The 18,404-nt window shown below is 35.6% G+C and overlaps 1 protein-coding gene across 2 annotated transcripts in view; it reads left to right on the top strand.

Annotated features, from left to right (window-relative positions):
- Positions 1 to 18,404, top strand: part of CPQ (carboxypeptidase Q) — a 565,463-nt gene that overhangs the window by 363,298 nt on the left and 183,761 nt on the right. For both annotated transcript variants that reach the window (XM_088799038.1, XM_088799039.1), the window contains exon 5: positions 4,313 to 4,424. In XM_088799038.1, the coding sequence (XP_088655164.1) occupies positions 4,313 to 4,424 (112 nt within the window). The remainder of the gene's footprint in view (positions 1 to 4,312; positions 4,425 to 18,404) is intronic.

Genomic DNA, 18,404 nt, shown 5'->3' with positions numbered 1-18,404 from the left:
CTTGATTCTCCTGCCCCTTAGTCTTAGTCAGACTCTGTGTGCTGAGCTCAAGGGTGGGGCTTTCTTGACATTTCTGCACCTCCTCCTGTGGAAGCCAAATTCTGTCATGTATCATGGGGTTGAGTATTCCACCCTTCACCCAGTGGCAGCAGAACTCTGCTTTACATTGGTGCAGGATCTGGGGTGTGAGCAGAGCTCTCCCCAGAAGCACATGTGTTTTTCCTATTGTCGGTGCAGGGTGGAAGTACCATTTTTTACCCATTTCCCTGTATTCATTGACCTTTGCTGGGACTGCCTTGTGGTACAGTTTTCTGCTCCTCCTCCAGGGGCAAATGGCTTCTGCTTCCTGTGAGAGAAGGGTCCGTGTGCTGCCTGCCTCCCAACAGTACTGGTCACCATCTGCACTCCTGCACCACTGAGGCAGGCTCTTGCAGGGCTGATGCCCTGCTCCTGATATTTCTTGTGTGCACTTAATGGAGGCCTGTGGAAAAGATCTCGAAAATGGGTACCTATGTGGGAACTTCCCAGGGATTCTAAACTCTCATGTGAAATCGCTTTCACTGTTTAAGAATTTGTTAACATTTTAGTTGTCTTCTTCATTCCTGCTTTTATAACTATTACTTCATTGTCACTGCTAAAGGCAAACTAGTTCATGTGTTCCATCTCTTGTTAGATGAGCTTGTTATCTTCTGGAATTCAGTTCCTGTGGCTGGCTGAATTACAATCTCAGATCTCTGACGGGTCGAATGGAAGTTATGATTATACAGATTATCCAGGTTTCTCTCATTAATATAGTGGGGACAAAATTCTCCTATGGCTATCTATATTTTAAGAGAAAGAGAACAGACTGATTTTTTTCTCTCTCTGCTACCACCACTCTCTATCCTCTTTCTCTGCCTTTTTTTTTAACGTCGCTTAAAACTATCATTACATTGTATTTATTTATTGTCCATCTCTCTCACCAGAATGTAAATTTCATTAAGGCAAAATATGTGCTTGTTTCGTTCGTTTCTGTATCTCTAGCACATAGTAGGAACTCAGTAAAAATTGTTGAATAAATGCATGCACGAATGCCAAAGATCATGAAGTTTTCTCCAGGGTCTTGCGTTAGCTTGTTTTCATAAGAACGCACTTCCTGTGAAACTGGTCAGTGCTCTCCTGCCTCAGGCGCAGGAGAAATGAGGTAGGTAGGTTGGTAGATGAGGCAGGTAGATGAGTGGGTGCACCACTTCTCTATTGGTTCTAGGCCATATTATTGCTCTAGGGGCTCCACATCTGGCAAGAGAGGCAGTGAAGGGACTGTGCATTTTCCTGTGTTTTATCAGGTGATTCTTTTTCATGAACTTGAGTTTACTGTATCTTTGGGTAGTCTTTTGTTGTTTTGATTGTTTAAATCAGATCCAAATGTATTATAATTAATGTTCTTTTCTGCCTGACCCTGACCTAAGACATAGTGAGTTTGTATGTTATGTTACCCTTTGTGAGGCTGCATTAAGGCATGGCAGCCAGATATCATGTTGAAGGAAACCTCGTGCGCTAATATTTCTTAAGTATATGTAGAAGCCCTTATGGTTAGGAAAATTCAACTTCATTAAAAATTTTACTGAATTAGAAGCAGCTTTTTGTCATTACTTAGTTTTTAAATCAATTAATATTGAAATTTAAACTACTATCTCATGGCAGCACCCAATTTTTTTCTAATTAAAAAAATGCATTAAAACAAGCTCTTATAATCCAAGTGGTTTGTAATCATTCTTCCATAGCACTGTGCTAAAAACCTTGTCCTGTGGGATATCCTTTAATTTCCTATTATTCAAAACCATTTCCCCAGCTTTTAAATATTAGTTTAAGTAATAATTCTGGATTGGAGAATAGAGACGTTTCCTACAACATAAAGAAATATGATTGTAAAACAACGTCAGTATTCTGAAGGAAGTCCGAAAGATTAAATAATAGATGCCTTGATTTAGTCACTCTTATTTGTTATCTGAGAAAAAGTTCATTAAAACATATTTTAACATGTTTTATCCACTGGAGCGTTAACTTCATTGGGAAAATGGTTCTGAGGGTGGTGAGAATGTTCACTAATTGGCTTGTTCATTCCACATGGCATTACACCACTTTCTGAATCAGTTTCCTGCTATTGCAATATGTTTTCTTTCTTTTTTTCTTATTTTCCTTAGAAACAATCCATTTGGGTTCATTACAGGGCGATTTGTTAGTCTGGGACATTGTACTTGTTTGTGAATACAATGAAGTCACAGCAGGCTGGGTCTGTCTGTGATACAGAGTCAATGGGAGATGCTGCAGCTGCTCAGGGAAGCAGGCAGTGCAAGGGGTCACTTTGATATTTCAAACCAAAATCCTGCTTTCCCAAAGTCATGGGTATTTTCATTTTAGACATAAAGAAGATTTGTTTAACTTTCATTTGCTTACTACATGTTGTACATCGACATTAATCTGTTGAACTTTTTTAAAACCTTTTTATTAAAGTGTAATATTCTAAGAGAAAGTATACAAATCTTAAGTGTACAAGTTTAACTTTTACAAACTGAGCACTCCTGTGCAACCAGTACCTAGATCAGGAACCAGAACATGACCAGCACCCCAGAAGTTCTCCTTGCGTCCCCTTCCTGTCACTAAGCCTCCTCATCATGGGTAACCTCTCTCCTGTTTTGCTTGTTTTCATATTTTATACAAATGGAATTATACACTATATATTGTTTTGGATCTGGCTTCTTTCATTCTTCATTACGTTTATGAGATTCATCTCCATTTATCATGTGTTTGTTCATTCTTACTGCTGTGCAATGTTGCATTGATCGATACAACACAATTTATTCATTCTGCTATTAACAGGCATTTAAAATTTCCTTTTTGGGAGGGGGATGGGGGCTATTATGAATATTCTAAGAATATCCTAGTCCATCTCTTTTGGTGAAATATACATACACATGTACATTTCTGTTGGATATATAACTAGGAGTGAAATTGCTAGGTCACATGGTGCGTATGTTCGGATTTAGTAGATAAGCTACTTTTGCAGTGTGGTTGTAAGTACTTACACCAGCAATGTACGAGGGTTCCAGTTGTGCTACTTCCTCTCCAATATTTGACATTTTCTGCCTTTTTCTTGTATGGAATGTGGTTTAATTTATATTTCCTTGATGATACTGAATCTGAGCACCTTTTCGTATGATTATTAGTAATTTGTATGTTTACTTTTGTGAATTGTCTGTTCAAGTATTTTGTCCATTTTCTATCAGTTTACTCTCTTTTGGTTACTGTTTCATAGTAATTCTATATAATCTGGATATGCATATATGTATTGGAAATATTTTCTCCTCCTCTGTAGGTTACCTTTTCACTCTTGCAATAGGGTCTTTTGATGAACAAGTATTCTTAATATTTTAAAAGTACAATTTATTATTTTCTTTCATGGTTTGTACCTTTTGTGTTCAGTTTAAGAAATATTTGTCTACTCTAAGTTGACAAAGCTCTTCTCTGCGTTCCTCTAACATCTTTAGATTTATAATTCATCTGACTTGATATTAATATATTGTATGATTCAGAGACGAGGATACATTCTTCCATGTGGATATCCTACTAACCCAACATCATTTTACGTAGTTTTAAGCTTGCTTAAAATATGTCCATAAAATTTAGTTCTGTTGAAATATTTTTCACATTTTCCTGGAGAGACTTCTAATGATTTTTGAAAAATATTTAAATCTATTATGATTTAAAACTTATATAATCTATAGATTTATTTCAGACTAATGTAAATTGAAAGATTTCTTATAAGTTCTGTCAATTACAATCTAGTTTGTAACTCCAGCAATTTACTTATTCAATACCAGAGTAATTTATAATGCACAAAGCACATCATATTTTTAAAAAATAAATCATTTTTACTTTTTCACTTGAATTCAATTCAACATAATGTTTATTATGTGTTTGCTAGAATTTGGGACAGTTTACAATATGGTTGACGTTTTGAGCTTCATTTATGTGTCATAATAAAGTTGTGAAACATCTGTCAGTAATAAACCAATTTTTTATTATTCAAAATTATATTAATAAAGAAAAGTATACAGTGAGAACTTTTATTACTATTAGGATGACCTTACACCCTTATGTGTAAAGCCTCTATACTAAGTTTTTTATTAATAATGACACAGATCTTTTAAGGCATAAAAATAGAAAAGAAAATACTGAAGTTTCGTTTCTGTATTTCGAATGCCTATGAATCTTCTCTTTGATGTTGTTTCTACTTAGTTTTATTTATTTTCTCTTTTTTTATTTGTTCTAGGTTGTACTGGTCAGTGGACATCTGGACAGCTGGGATGTTGGGCAGGGTGCCATGGATGATGGTGGTGGAGCCTTTATATCATGGGAAGCACTCTCACTTATCAAAGATCTTGGTAAATATTTAGAAAGTTGTTAACCAATGTATGAGGGTCCCAGTACTGACATGTTTAACTCAACACAAAATACTCAACTGATTAGTTACTGTTGTATGTTCAAAGATTCTCCTGAGGTTTATGCTTTTTGTCAGTTAATTCCCAGAAAAGAGCTAATTTGTCCCCTTATAGAAAGAAATTTTTATTCAAATGTCTGCCAGACGGCCAGAGTATCCAATATGATCAGCCAGTGGGGAAAACAAACAAGCAAATAAAACCATAGCAACTGCAACCACGGCAGCTAGCGACTATATAAGGAAACTGTGACCAAATGCAAAGAAAAATCAGCAGCTCCGCCTACTTCCTTTTCCTTGTTCACCTTTTTTTTTAAATTGCATTTTTTATCCCCCCCACCCTCTTCCACATTGGCAACTATCAAATTGTTCTCTATATTTACAGTTCTGTTTCTGTTTTATTTTGTTTGATGCAGTTGTAAATGGAATTGTTTTCCTAATTTCTCTTTCTGATAGTTTGTTACTAGTATATAAAAATGCAACCAATTTTTGAATATTAACTTTGTATTTTGCTACTTTACCGAATTCATTTATCAGTTTTAATAGCTTTTTGGTGGAGTCTTTAGGATTATATACATATATACATATATATGTGTGTGTATATATATACACACACATATATATGTATATATGTATATGTATATATAGTATAATATTGTCAGCAAATAATGACAGTTTTACTTCTTCCAATTTGGATGCCTTCTATTTATTTTTTTTGTCTGATTGCTGTGGCTAAGACTTCCAATAATATGTTGAATAGAAGTGGCAACAGTGGGCATCCTCGTTCCTGATCTTAGAGGAAATGCTTTCAGTTTTTCACAATTAAGTATGATATTGTCTGGGTTTGTCATATATGGCTTTTATTATGTTGAGATATGGTCCTTCTATACCCGCTTTATTGACAGTTTCTATTATATAAAGATATTGAATTTCATCACATGTTCTTTCTTTATCTATTGAGATGATCATATGGTTTTTATCCTTTATTCTGTTAATGTGATGTATCACATTGATTGATTTATGGATGTTGAACCATCTTTGCCACCCTGGGATGAATCCAACTTGGTCATGGTGTATAATCCTTTTAAGGTATTGTTAAATCCAGTTTTATAATATTTTGTTGAGAACTTTTGCATCTATGTCCATCAAGGATATTAGCCTGTAATTTTCTTTTTCGGTAATACCTTTGTCTAGTTTTGGTATCAGGGTGATGATGGCTTCATAGAATAAGTTTGGAAGTGTTGCTTCCTGTTCAATTTTTTGAGTTCCTTGTTCATCTTAAAGACATTACTACAGTTGTCTTTTCATGACAGAAGAGCAACATAGGACTGAAGGAATGATTCCTTTAGCCACAATAAGGAATCCAGGTTTAAATACTGTACTTTCCAGGTAAATCTAGACAAGGGGAAAATAGGCAGGCATAAAAAGGCAGAGCTAATAGTGAAAGCAGTATGATGACCTTATTAGCAAACAAAATAACATACAATTCCTCGTCACGTACTTGTCCAAGAGGTGGGTTTTGAGTGAGGTTAGAAATAATGAAACAATCTGAAGTGAGAGCTCTATGTCTGAATCAGAAGACAAGTGGTGGTTTTAAAATGTCTCATCAGCAGAATGTTTCATATGATAACTGTGGAATAATCTGAGTTTCAGATGTAATAAAGGTTAGAATAATCCCTTTTGTGAAGGTTTTCCATTACTTATTTAAGTACATATGTGTTTAAATTTGTTTTTCCTTCAGCTTTTAATGAACCCTTCTAATCTTGCAAATCAACCCATTAAATAATTGTTTATCTTAAAGTAGGTTGCTGAAATTGTCTTGCTTGGGAAAAATTTTTGGTCTGCAATTTTGATTTATGTCTTACTTGTGTTTTAAAAATGGAGAAATGGAAAGGTGGTTGTGCTTTTTCTTTCTTTCTTTTTCCTTCCTTCCTTCCTTCCTTCCTTCCTTCCTTCCTTCCTTCCTTCCTCCCTCCCTCCCTCCCTCCCTCCCTCCCTCCCTCCCTCCCTCCCTTCCTTCCCTCCTTTCTTTTTTCTAAAATAGGCCAGTGTCTTCCAACCTTGTCAATATTAACATTTAAGCCAGATAATTTTTTGTCATAGGGTCTGTGCATTGTATGATGTTTAGCAGCATCTCTGGCCCCTACCTACTAGATACCTATTGTACCATCTCCCCCCAAGTTGTGACAACCAAAAATGTCTCTAGACATTGCCAAATGTCCTCTGGCAAATCAGGGGTGAAGGGGGGCATAAAATTGCCCCAATAAAATAAACTAATAAAAATAATTATCTGTGAGACCTAGATACAGGGTCTTATTTTTGAAAGATATAACTGGAAACCTTACATTGTATATCTTAAACCTTTAACATCATTACCACACTGAGCACCTACTATGCGAAAGCAGTTTGTAAAGGCTGAGCATACAGGAGATTTAAAGCTGGTCCTCTGTTCTTAAGTTGCTTAGAATAGAGTGGGAGACGTAGACATGTACCTATACACATAGTTATCAATATAGACCATTTCAAAGTCTTCTTTTAGAATTGGGTAAGGTTTGAGAGAGATAAATTGTCCAGAACATAAAACTGAAAAACATACATTCCTTCAGAGAAGATCTGGGAGACTCTATACGTGAATTCTCTCCTTCTCCTAACCTTAAAAAATATCCCCTTGGATATCTGTTCTGTATTTAATTATTCATTCTGGAATGAATTGGGTTATAGAGATGAGGCAGGCAGATACTAAAGCATTTCCCTCACTATAAGATACACAATAATTATTTCGGAAGTTCATTTTATTTCAGTTTGTTCAATAAGCTTGATTGGAAGCGTAGTTGTAGAGTGCAAAGAAAACGGAACCTGTCTGAACTGATTTTAGGACACCGTGTGCCACAAACGACTTTCTTTTTTTTTTTCTTTTCTTTTTTTTTTTTTCTTTGGCCTCAGACAGGTCATTTGAACTCTCTGAGCTTCGTTTTCTTCATCAGTATTCAACTGTAAGCTTCTAGAGTGTTTTATCTGCTTTAAGTGGGAATAAAAATTGTGTCTTCCCTAGGCTTTGTATCTTACTTCTTCAGTACTCAGCATGGACCTCTAAATCACTATTAATTGAGTTGAATTCAATTGCATGGATAAATGTCAAACACCATGTATTTTTTCCAGCTCTGAAAATACACTGACTTACTTGCTTTTCATAGCTAGTAATCAGTTTCCTTCAATTCAGGACTTAATTCTCTTAGAGATTTCTGAAAAACTGTGTAAACATATGAATAAAACTCTAAAATAAAGAGTAATATTTCTTTGAGCTAGGTGTTAAGAGGCAGCATGCATGACATACTGTTTAAAAAGCACAGAATCTGGAGCCAGACTGTCTGGGTTCAAATCCCAGCTAGACAGCTTGCTAGCTAGTTGTGGCCTTAAGCAAGTTATTTTGCCTGTCTGTGCCTCAGTTTTTTCATCTGTGACATGGGATAATAATAGTTCCTATCTCATAGGGTTGCTTTGGAAATTAACTAATATATTCATATAATGTAATTAGAACAGTGCCTGACCCAACCCAAGTACTCAATAAATGTTAACTTTTATTATTTAAAAAGCATGACTCTGACAATACCATATTTTTTATGTAAGGAAGGATGATAATTTTTTAACCCCACCCCCATTAGTGTTTACTTTGCCTCTGAACTTAATGTATTAGTTGTACTGATGTGACTGCAGGGCTAGCTAATCCCTAAATAGCCTTTCCCTTTACTATTTAATTCACCATCCCTGGTATGAAGGAAATCTAGTGACTCCTTCACTTTTTTCCATTTTCAAGAGTCTGAATTGCTCCTGGTCACTTCCTGCTTCCACTTCTTGCTTAGGTTTGAACACCCAGTCCCCACTGTTCACCTCATTTCCTATGATTGCACCTATTGAGTCTTACTCTTTAATTTTAAATTTTAAATTACATTGTGGATTTCTATTTATAGATTGCATATGTGTTATGAAGAACTGGGTCCAACAAGTGACATATTAGTTCTATATGACAATTACTGACATACTTACATAAGAAATAGGACCTAGGGCTATAGGCCAAGAAATGGGTTCATAATTCTATTACTTAATTACATGGATCCTAACCTGTTTAACTGGTGAAATAGGAAAGCTCTGTGGCAACTCTTTTTCCAACAAAATGAGACTCCCTTTGGCTGCTCTTCCTTGGATGACATGTCATACAGCATGCATGTCAAAGTCCCTCAGTGGGGCTTGTTAATTTGAAGTGTTGGTCCAGTGGGGCTTTCTGATATTTTGGAATGTTGTTCTAAAATTCATCCTCTTGTTTCTTCTCCTTTGTTCTTTTCTTCCACTGTTCTTATAGATTCATTCTTTTGCCTAAGCCATCAGCTAAAACCATATTCAATTAATCTAACAGAAGAGATGTTTTATACTTTGCAAATATAATCAGTCATTACTGAATGACTGTCAACGGAAGGCTATTTGCTGTGAAATGCTATTCAATACTGTTTTTGTATTTGTGGTTTACTGGACCTGAAACTGTTTATTTGAACTGTCATTTCCTGGAATGTTCTGGTATCAGTGGACAAAGCCCATAGCTAAAGATGTTATGCTTCAAAATGTTCATTTGGCATTAAAAAATAAACCACCATCCATCCCAAAATTCTTCCAACTTTACCATTTTCTGTGAAGTTAGAATTTGAGTTTTCAGACCTTCAACAAAACAAAAAAATTAGAATTAACAGTACGACCTGGTTGTTGAAATGTGGAATATATTTGAAACACCTTTCTAGAAAAATTTAACGGTGAGCATCCCGATTGTGATTATTACAGAGCTTGAAAGTCTATATGTTAGAAAAATATTTTATTTATATACGCCTTCACTCATTCACTCAACAAATACTTATTGTGCATTGGCTGCATGTCAGTGTGCCAGATGCCTTGTACCAAAGAGGAATGAGAAATCATCCTCAAAGTCCTTAAAGTGGGAGAGACATTTAATTCAAAAATTACAATGAAATTGTTATAAGTCCTTTCATTGAAATATGTACAAATTACTTTGGGCACCTGGTGAAGGAGGGACCAGCATGGCTTGGCGGGTCAGTGCACCTTCACAAAGGTGACATTTGAGCTTTCTTTTATAAAGAGAAATAGAAGCAGTAGGGGAGCAATGAAGAATTCCCAGCAGAGTTTAGAGCTTACAGTCCTGCACATCATTAAAAATGAGGAGAAGGCTGTTGACAGTAACAGTCTTGGGATTGTAGGGGGAGAAGGTTTACAAAATTGCAGGATATGCTCATTTTTTACCTCATATATTTATGTAACATTAGATTTTGATACAATAATCATGTATTACTTAAGTAATCAAGAAAAAAATCCTCAAGAAAAGAAATGTCTCCTGAAGGACCCATTTACCCTCTTTCAGCTCTCTAGGTAATGCCAGTGCTGCTTTGGGCATAGTGAGTTGCAATAACTGAATCATAATTATCCCACTTAAAAACAGGTACAGTGACTACCCAAAAATGCAAGTCTAATTTGAGGAATATCATGGTAATTATGTTGTGGAACAATATTATAAAATGGGAAAATAGTTTTAATGCTATACTTTAAATCATTAGTTTTTAGGTATAGCTACCAGATATATTTGAGTATAATCATTCCATATTTCATAACTAAAAACCATTTTTCAAAGACTGTTAACTACTTGGAATGGCAAAGCCAGTAACGATATAACTAGGTTTATACTAACGTACAGTTATGGTATTCTGGGGAGAAACCAGAACATTAAAATTGATTTTTAAATAAGGATAGTTATGTGCAGATGCACACCATGAGAAAACAATGCCAATTTGGGGTGAAGATTGAGACATTTGCAGAGATTTTTTTTTTTTTTTTCTTGCCTCATGCTTAAACTTTTTCTGGACATATCATTAGATTGAGCAATACTAAAATTGACTGCTTTCCAATAGAGGGTCTAAGAGAAAGAAACCTACTGGAAAATGCAAGTGGAATTCTGCTAAAACGTACCTGAATGAGATTTAAAACTTGGCATTTGCACAAAAGAAATCTTGCTATTGTAGTCAGTAAAATCTCCTAAAGCAACTTCTGTGGCTCTTTATTTAATCCTTATCAAATAATTCCATTGACCTCTCAGCTTGCAAAAATTTCTGTGTCCTTTGAATCCATAATTTTTAGGGACAATGTTTTGGAATTTTATTTATCTAGGTTGTATGTTACAAAAAAAATTAAATTTAAGATTATAATTGTGTGCAGAACCTATTTTCTTGCTCCAATTACTTTTTCCCAGTGTTAATACTACACTTAAAAAATGTCAATTAAATCTTTAAGCCAAAAAACAAAAAAGAAATAAAGAAAAGAAAGATTCTGAGCATTGCTATTACTATAAATATTCTGTTAACAGGAATAGCAGGGCAGAGATAGAAAGTAGGAAGAGTCATGCAGAAGTTACCAAGCCTTCCAGGCCAGAGTACACTAGGGAACATGGCCCAAGGCTTTGGTGAAGCTAGAGCTTTATGCAGTCATTTCTACTGCAGTGGGTTCTCTCCTAGAGGTGGGGATCCATCCAGAAAGAGGGTTTCCTCCAAGGCCCTGGCCAAGACTCCCTTGTAAAAGTCCCAGGAAGTCCACTCCAGAATAACTGAGCAAGAGAAATGAACAGTTTCCAGTAAATGGAAACCTAAAGGGTAGAGCTAGAGACAGCATAGCCCTGAAGCCAACTTGGGACTAGCCCAGACCTAAAAAGGAGATCCCACTTAGAAAGGAACCCCCCTTCCCGTCCCCAGCTTAGCCATACCTCTGGGTATAATAACAGTTCCAAAAGCTAACATTTACTGACTGTTACTATGCTCTAGACATTTTGCTAAGCACTCCATTATGTACAGGTCCTCTTTTCTTCCAGACAATAACACAAACAGTAGATATACTTGTTATGTCCATTTTACAGAGGAGGAAACTGAAGAAAGAAAAGCTAAGTACCCTGCCCAAGGTCACACAGCTATTATGTAAAAATTTAAATCCCGGCAGCCTGACTCTTGGCCCAATATTCTTACGTACTTTATAATGCTTTTTACTGGAACAGCACTCCCAATCTGTTTCTAGTAACACTCATCCTCAGAAGAACAAAAAAAGTGTCCTATCATCAAATAAGTTTTGGAAACTCCCTCTTGGTAATTTCTTTATTCAAAGAAAACGTTCTGGGTGGAGAGTCTTCCACAGATAGATGTGTACTTTGGGAAACACTTCCCCAGGGCATTATTGGTATTGGCAGAACTGAAGAAGAATCCAAGAATACTCGCTCAAATATACTTCACGGAACTGAGCACAAATGGCCTTAGATTTGTTTTCATTCCAGGTTTTGTACTCTGTCTTTGGGATCTTGCAGTTGCGAGAATATTGACAAGATAGAACCACGCAATTGCTCCTTAATTGTCATGGTAGAGCTTATTCTTGTATTTCTTCTTGAAGAGCATTAGTACCTACCCAAGGGTAAACTCTACCCAACAATTATCTTGTTATCCACATTATATGAGCCTATTTTATTAGAATGAATGTAGTATTATTGGAAATGTTTGACATATGGGCTCTCTCTGCCATGTTTTTCTATGGCCCCAAATAATCAGAATTTGGTAGAATTTCTCTTCTAGAAGGAATTTTTATCTTAAAACATTCCACAAATTCTCCCTACTCCCATTTTGGATGCTCTTCTTCCGCAAGTATTTTGTGAACATGGGAAGGGCGATTGATATTCCTGGGAAAGGTATCCTACTAAAATCACTGGTCCTCAATACCTTTAGGGAATAATATATCTGCTTGTGGAACTGTCCAAGAAATTAACTTGTTTTAAAGCTTAGAAAAAAAATTTCCCCAACATTAAATTTCATTTTTATTAATTTGAATTTTAATGTGTAGATGGCTGTATGCTTTTAGTTTTTCTGAACAAATTTTGGTCTTGACTTTTTCTAATTGTATTTAGTGAAGCAGATACCTAGAACAATAGAGGAATTAGAAACTTCAAGAATTTACTTACACTTTTCTTTCTTTCTTTCTTTTTTTTTCTGTTACTTCCAAAAGTAAGTTTCTGGTCATGAGGCATTTGTGGCTCCTTCTCATGGTCTTTTGAGGATGATCTTCTCATTTTTTTCCAGATGTGTTATTTCCTCTAGTGGCAAGTTATGTAGCATCTGACTTTACCATAAGACCTGTGGCAGATACATATTTTTTCAGCTCGAAATTGCTGAGAACCATTCCTGAGGCTTGAACACATTTGTAAGTTTTACAAAAACACTTAGTCCCTTTGTATCTCAGTCAGCTAACAGGCATTTCCAATGGCATGTGTAAAACGACTAACTGTAGGTAGATTGATCTTTCAAGTAGGTCCATGAGATAAAATAAGATTTGTTCAAAATGAATCACTTGTACCTTTTAGTTTGGATGTGGCATAGGAGATTCCATAGTCATTTTAGAACCTTATACTGCATGAATATTGCTGTTATTTTACCAGTTAGTTAGAATATACTATTTCTGTGTAAAAGTGGACAAGACTCAGGCCTAGTGGCAAACGGCATCATGACCAGTTCCTTCCTAGCTGACAGAGTCTGGAGGGGTGGCAAATGAATGCTATCAGAGGAAGAGTCTCATGGGGCCCCTTCATCCATGGCATGCTCAGCTTCCTCCCCCACATCTGCTTTGATTTGGCCTATGTGCCTTAGAAAGTTAAGACATGCAGTGTTGGTAAAGAAAACAAGCTTAAAAAAAATGGTATTATTTATCCTGGAGAAGAAGGGATATGGGGAAACTTAATAATGATAGCCTTACAGCCCCAGTGGATTTCCTCCCACCGCAGAATGGGATTCATGTAAGTCCGAAGAATGTCTGGAAAATGTAGGCTAACTCACTAAAACAGTATCATCATGGTATTTCACAACTTGACTCACAAGGAGCTTTCTTATTTCAATAATAAATATTGAACACACACTTATTTTCAGGCAAAAAAAAGGAATAGGACACAAGTCCTACCATCAAGGAGCTCAAAGTCAAGCAGCTTCCTATCAACAGAAACATTTGAGCTAAGCCTTGAAAGAGTGGGAGGTGGGAGAAGAAAAGAATAGAATTGGAGTTCATGAAAGTACATAGTTTGGAGAGTGGAGGATGTTTTTTGTGAGGAGGGGTGGGACCTGAGTCAAATGAAAGGTGAAGGTCATTTTGTAAAGGGCATTGAATGCAAAGCTGAAAGTTCGGAGTTGGTGCTATAGGCAGTGGGAGGCACTGAAGATTTAAAGCATGGGATTGCATGATTGGACTTCTTTTTAAAATAAAGATAACTGGGCAGATTATCCTTTTAACCTGCAAAGAAGTGTGATGAGTAGAATGGAGACACAGGAAAATTTAGTGGGACAATGCCAGCTATACTGAGCCTGGAAAACCACAACTTTGGAGTTACTAGGCAAATTTTATTTGCTGTGTGGCTGACAAGCCAGCTTCCATCTCTCTATGTTAAAATAACAAAGAGAAAGAGATGGGGTTTCCAGGGATGCTAAGTTTCTCACTGTACACTTCTCTGTATCATGCTAATGCTGCATTTTGCAAAAGCTGTGGTTTACCAGCTTAAAATAGATTCTTTTCCAGTAAACTTGCTTAAAACAGAGGTCTGCAAACAAATAAGAAAATGTACTATGAAGAGCCGATTGGACCTTTGTGGTTAACTGGATTTTAAAAGTTATGTTGGAAGATAAAAGTTTAGTTTAGTTCATTTTTAGGCCCCTTCAACCCTGTGAACATCCAAAATCAAGCACTAGGAACAGAGTGTCTTCTAGGCATGTGATGGAAACAACAGGGCAAATAAAGTAATGAGAGAAGTTGACTATTATAAAATCACTTGTTCATGATCCTGCTAACACCCTCCTTATGCTGAATAACCATCATTGATGAGCTGATGCTCAGCCCATGTTCTCTCTGGACACCAGCATCTTCAAACTATATAATGTGACCCAGGTCTCATGAATTTTTCAACCCTTTAAATCCTTCTTCCTTAACCCTTAAATAACTCAAAATCAGCAGGTGAATGAGAAGCAATACAGATAATAGAGTAAGCACATGTTCTGTATTAGAGTACTTTGGATTCAAATCCTTCTATGCTGCTTAATAGCTGTATTATGTTGGACAAATTAACCATTTAAGCCTCAGTGTCATCTTCTTTACAATGTGAAAAATGTATCATGAATAGTTGATAGGATAACTTGAAATAATTTAGACAGTATCTGGACCCCCACTAAACCATCAATAGTAACAATTATTATTATAGCCAACTGCCAAAAAAAGGGTAGGGATATTCCAGCAGAGGATATACTCTCAGGACTGACTTTATCTCTATCCCATTGCACAATTCAGCTTGGTCAGGGCCGTTCCCACAGCAGAGAAGCCCCCATAATAAAAGAACTGTGGCCGGTTCTAATGAACCAAACTCACAAACCATCACCTCAGTTTAGACACCATGCATGAGTATATTTATGATTCTCTCCTCACAGTTGTAAAGAAGGGCACTTAATAGATGCTTCATAAAAGTTATGCAGTGGGGCGGCCGGATGGCTCAGTTGGTTAGAGTGCGAGCTCTCAACAACAAGGTTGACGGTTCAATTCCTGCATGGGATGGTGGGCTGCGCCCCCTGCAACTAAAGATTGAAAACAGTGACTGGACTTGGAGTTGAGCTGCACCCTCCACGACTAGACTGAAGGACAATGACTTGAAGGTTATGGACCCTGGAGACGCACACTGTTCCCCAATATTCCCCAATAAAAAAAATTAAAAAAAAAAAAGTTGTGCAGAATTAAAATAACAGTCACAGGACATGGGGATGGAAAGAGTTCAGTTGTCTTTCTGTCCATTTTGCTTTCTCTGCCAGTGCCATTAACCTAGTGGCACTGAATATATAAAGATTTATAATACGCCTAAAGAAACAAAATAGTGAAAACAGGAAATAGTTGTTGACGGCAACGTAATTTACTATAAAGTAAATTACTTGTAATATTGAAAAACAACAAGGGAGAGAAAACAAATAATCAAATTTAGTGCTCTCTGGTTACAATTTACCCTGCTGAGTGAATTCTCAAGTAATCTTTGTATTTCTTAATATAGTCAAAACACCACAATTTCCAGCATTCTCAGAAGATCCTCATGCATGTGAAACTGAGGATGATGACCACTGATGCTCATATTATTGTTCTTTCTCTGTAATAATGGCATCTTTTAAAAGGAATATATTTAATATGTAATTGAAACTTTGTAAGTTATTGCTTTGATTAATGTGTGTGGGCAAATATAAGTCAGGAAGTATTTCAAAGGCTATATTTCTGTTCTCATCACCCTCAACTATATATCCATTTAGCCATCCCATATTCACTCGTTGCCAGCAGCATGTTAGAACAAAGAAATACTTTATGAAGTGCTTCATACTGGAATTACTCCTTTACTGAAGGAGGAAAGTGTAAATTTCTTTTATAGTTGAATACTTTTATATGAAATCATTCAAATGTCATTATTGGGCACAAATGAGGAGTGAGAGGAATTTTTGAACTGATTGCCTTTCTGGAACTTTACTATATGTTGCTGCAAAAAACAGTGGTTGAACTTACAAAGCAGAGATTTTTTATAAAAATGCAAAATATATACCAAAAGAACCCTGTATCCTATATTTTCATTTAATATAATAAACAGATATTAATTCAACCATACATCAACAAACATTAATTGACACCTGAGAGAAAGGAGTAGAGAAACAATATTTATCGGATATTTCCTATGAGCCGGTTACTTTACAGGTACATGACCTGTTTTAATTCTCAGGATAACCCTCTGAGGTATGTCTTATCTCTGGCAGGTCACCAGACCTATCTGGGTTTTAGTTCCTTATCAGTAAAATACATGACGATATGCTTGCAGGGCTGTTATATGAATCAAATATAAAGTAGGCTAGCATCGGTTAGAGTTGCAAAGATAAAAAATCCATGGCACATTATGCTGAAGGAAACTGTCGTGGCCATGCTGCTACAGTTTCCTTCAACATAATGTGCCATGATTATGTTGATCATCTCACTGACTTGGAGTTCAAATGGACATCTTTGTTGTTGGAGAAGTGATTTGGAATATAGGGAGATGGGGCAACCTTAACGTGGTTACAGTAAGAAGAAACTTTAGTAATGTCCAATAGTAGTAACCTCATTTTACTAATTACAAATGTATAAAGTTTTATTTTTTTAAAAAACAATTGACAGTAGCAGTGAATACTCTTGCTTTAGGACTTAAATAAAATAGGATCAAACAAGATTTCTCATCCAAGTCTTGTTAGATTGATGTACAGGTAAGAGTAGACACTTTGGGACTTCAGGATGAAATAACAATGGCAGTTAGCATTCTAGAGCACTCTGTACCAAGGTCTGAGCTAAGTGCTAGATATGCCATTTTCACTGAGTCTAGAAGTTCCACATTACTATTATTCCTTTTCCTGATGCTACTTACAACTGACAAAAGTAGAACATCTCATTTCTTTATCCTTACTGTTTTCCCTTTAAGTTTTTCTTTGCCCCCTTTTTTAGGGGAAATACTTCAAATTTTTGGAAAGAGATATAGACTAATAAACTCTGACATAGCCTCCACCCAGATTTCATAAATGTTAATAATTTCAAATATCTGTTTCAGATCATTAGTTTCCAAGAAATAAAAATTACTAATATAGTTGAAACCTATTTTGTACCTTTTCACAGTCCATCCCCATCTCCTTCTGCAGTTGTAAACTTAATAGATGCTTCATAAATGTTATGAGTGTTCTCATTGTTTTAACATTATTCGGTAAGTGTATATATCCAAAAACAGTATCATATAATTTTTGTGATTTTGAATTACACAAATAGTATTATTTTCTTCTGTATTTGGGTTTATTCTGTTTTACTTCTTTTATCTTTTAGAAGTGTTTAATCCATTAACTTTCAGTCTTTCTTATTTTCTAACATTACTTTTAAGGCCATACATCTCTCTCTAAGCACTTGTTTAGCTGCTTTCCACAAGTTTTGAAATGGTGCCATCCAGTTAAATACGTTTGAGTTTTCATTATGGTTTCGCCGTTATCATAGTTTTCTTTAAGTGTTGAAAAATACGTAGTTATTTTTAAGTTATTGACTTCCAACTTTGTTACATAGTGATTGTTAAACATGGTTTATACAATACCACGTCTTTGGTATTCATTGAGACATAATTTGGATTATTACATGGTCAGTTTTTTTAAATGTGTTGTGTTGGCTTGAAAAGAATGCTTAGCCTCACTGTCCCAGGAACAAGGCTTTACATATGTTCATTAAAGCAATCTTATTAATTGTGCTGTCCAAAACTACTATATCATCACTAGTTTTTTTATCTGATCCATCTGTTTTTGAGAGAAGTATATTAAAATCTCCCACTAGGATTGTGATTTTGTAAGTTTCTCCTTGAATTTCTATCAGCTTAGCTTTATATACTTTGAGGCTTTGTTGCGTTATAGTTACACCTAAAGTCCTTTATCCTTAGTAATGATTTTTGCTTGCAAGTCTATTTTACCTTTTATTAATATCATGAAGCCAACTCTCTTTTGGTTACTTTTTCTTTTTTCTATTTCTTTACTCCTCACTTATCTAAGAGTAAAGAAACTAAAAATCTAACTATATGCTTTTTACTTTATTTTATTGTAAACAGCATATAGTAGGTTTTTAAATAATCAGTCTCACAGTATTACCATGGTTAACATGGATCTTTATCTTTACTGTAAATACTTATATTTCAGTAATTTTCTAACAGTTTTTTCTATTAAAGTTGCTATTTTTGTTTTCTGTTTTTCCTCCTTTTTTTCCTTTCTGTTGGATTCATTGGCTTTTCCTTCACTCTATTTTT

The sequence above is a fragment of the Rhinolophus sinicus genome, chromosome 6 (assembly GCF_057876585.1).
Source record: "Rhinolophus sinicus isolate RSI-liver-muscle chromosome 6, RSI-T2T, whole genome shotgun sequence".
Lineage (NCBI taxonomy): Eukaryota > Metazoa > Chordata > Mammalia > Chiroptera > Rhinolophidae > Rhinolophus > Rhinolophus sinicus.
Note: the sequence above shows the minus strand (reverse complement) of the source record. Positions and strands in the feature narration are given on the sequence as shown.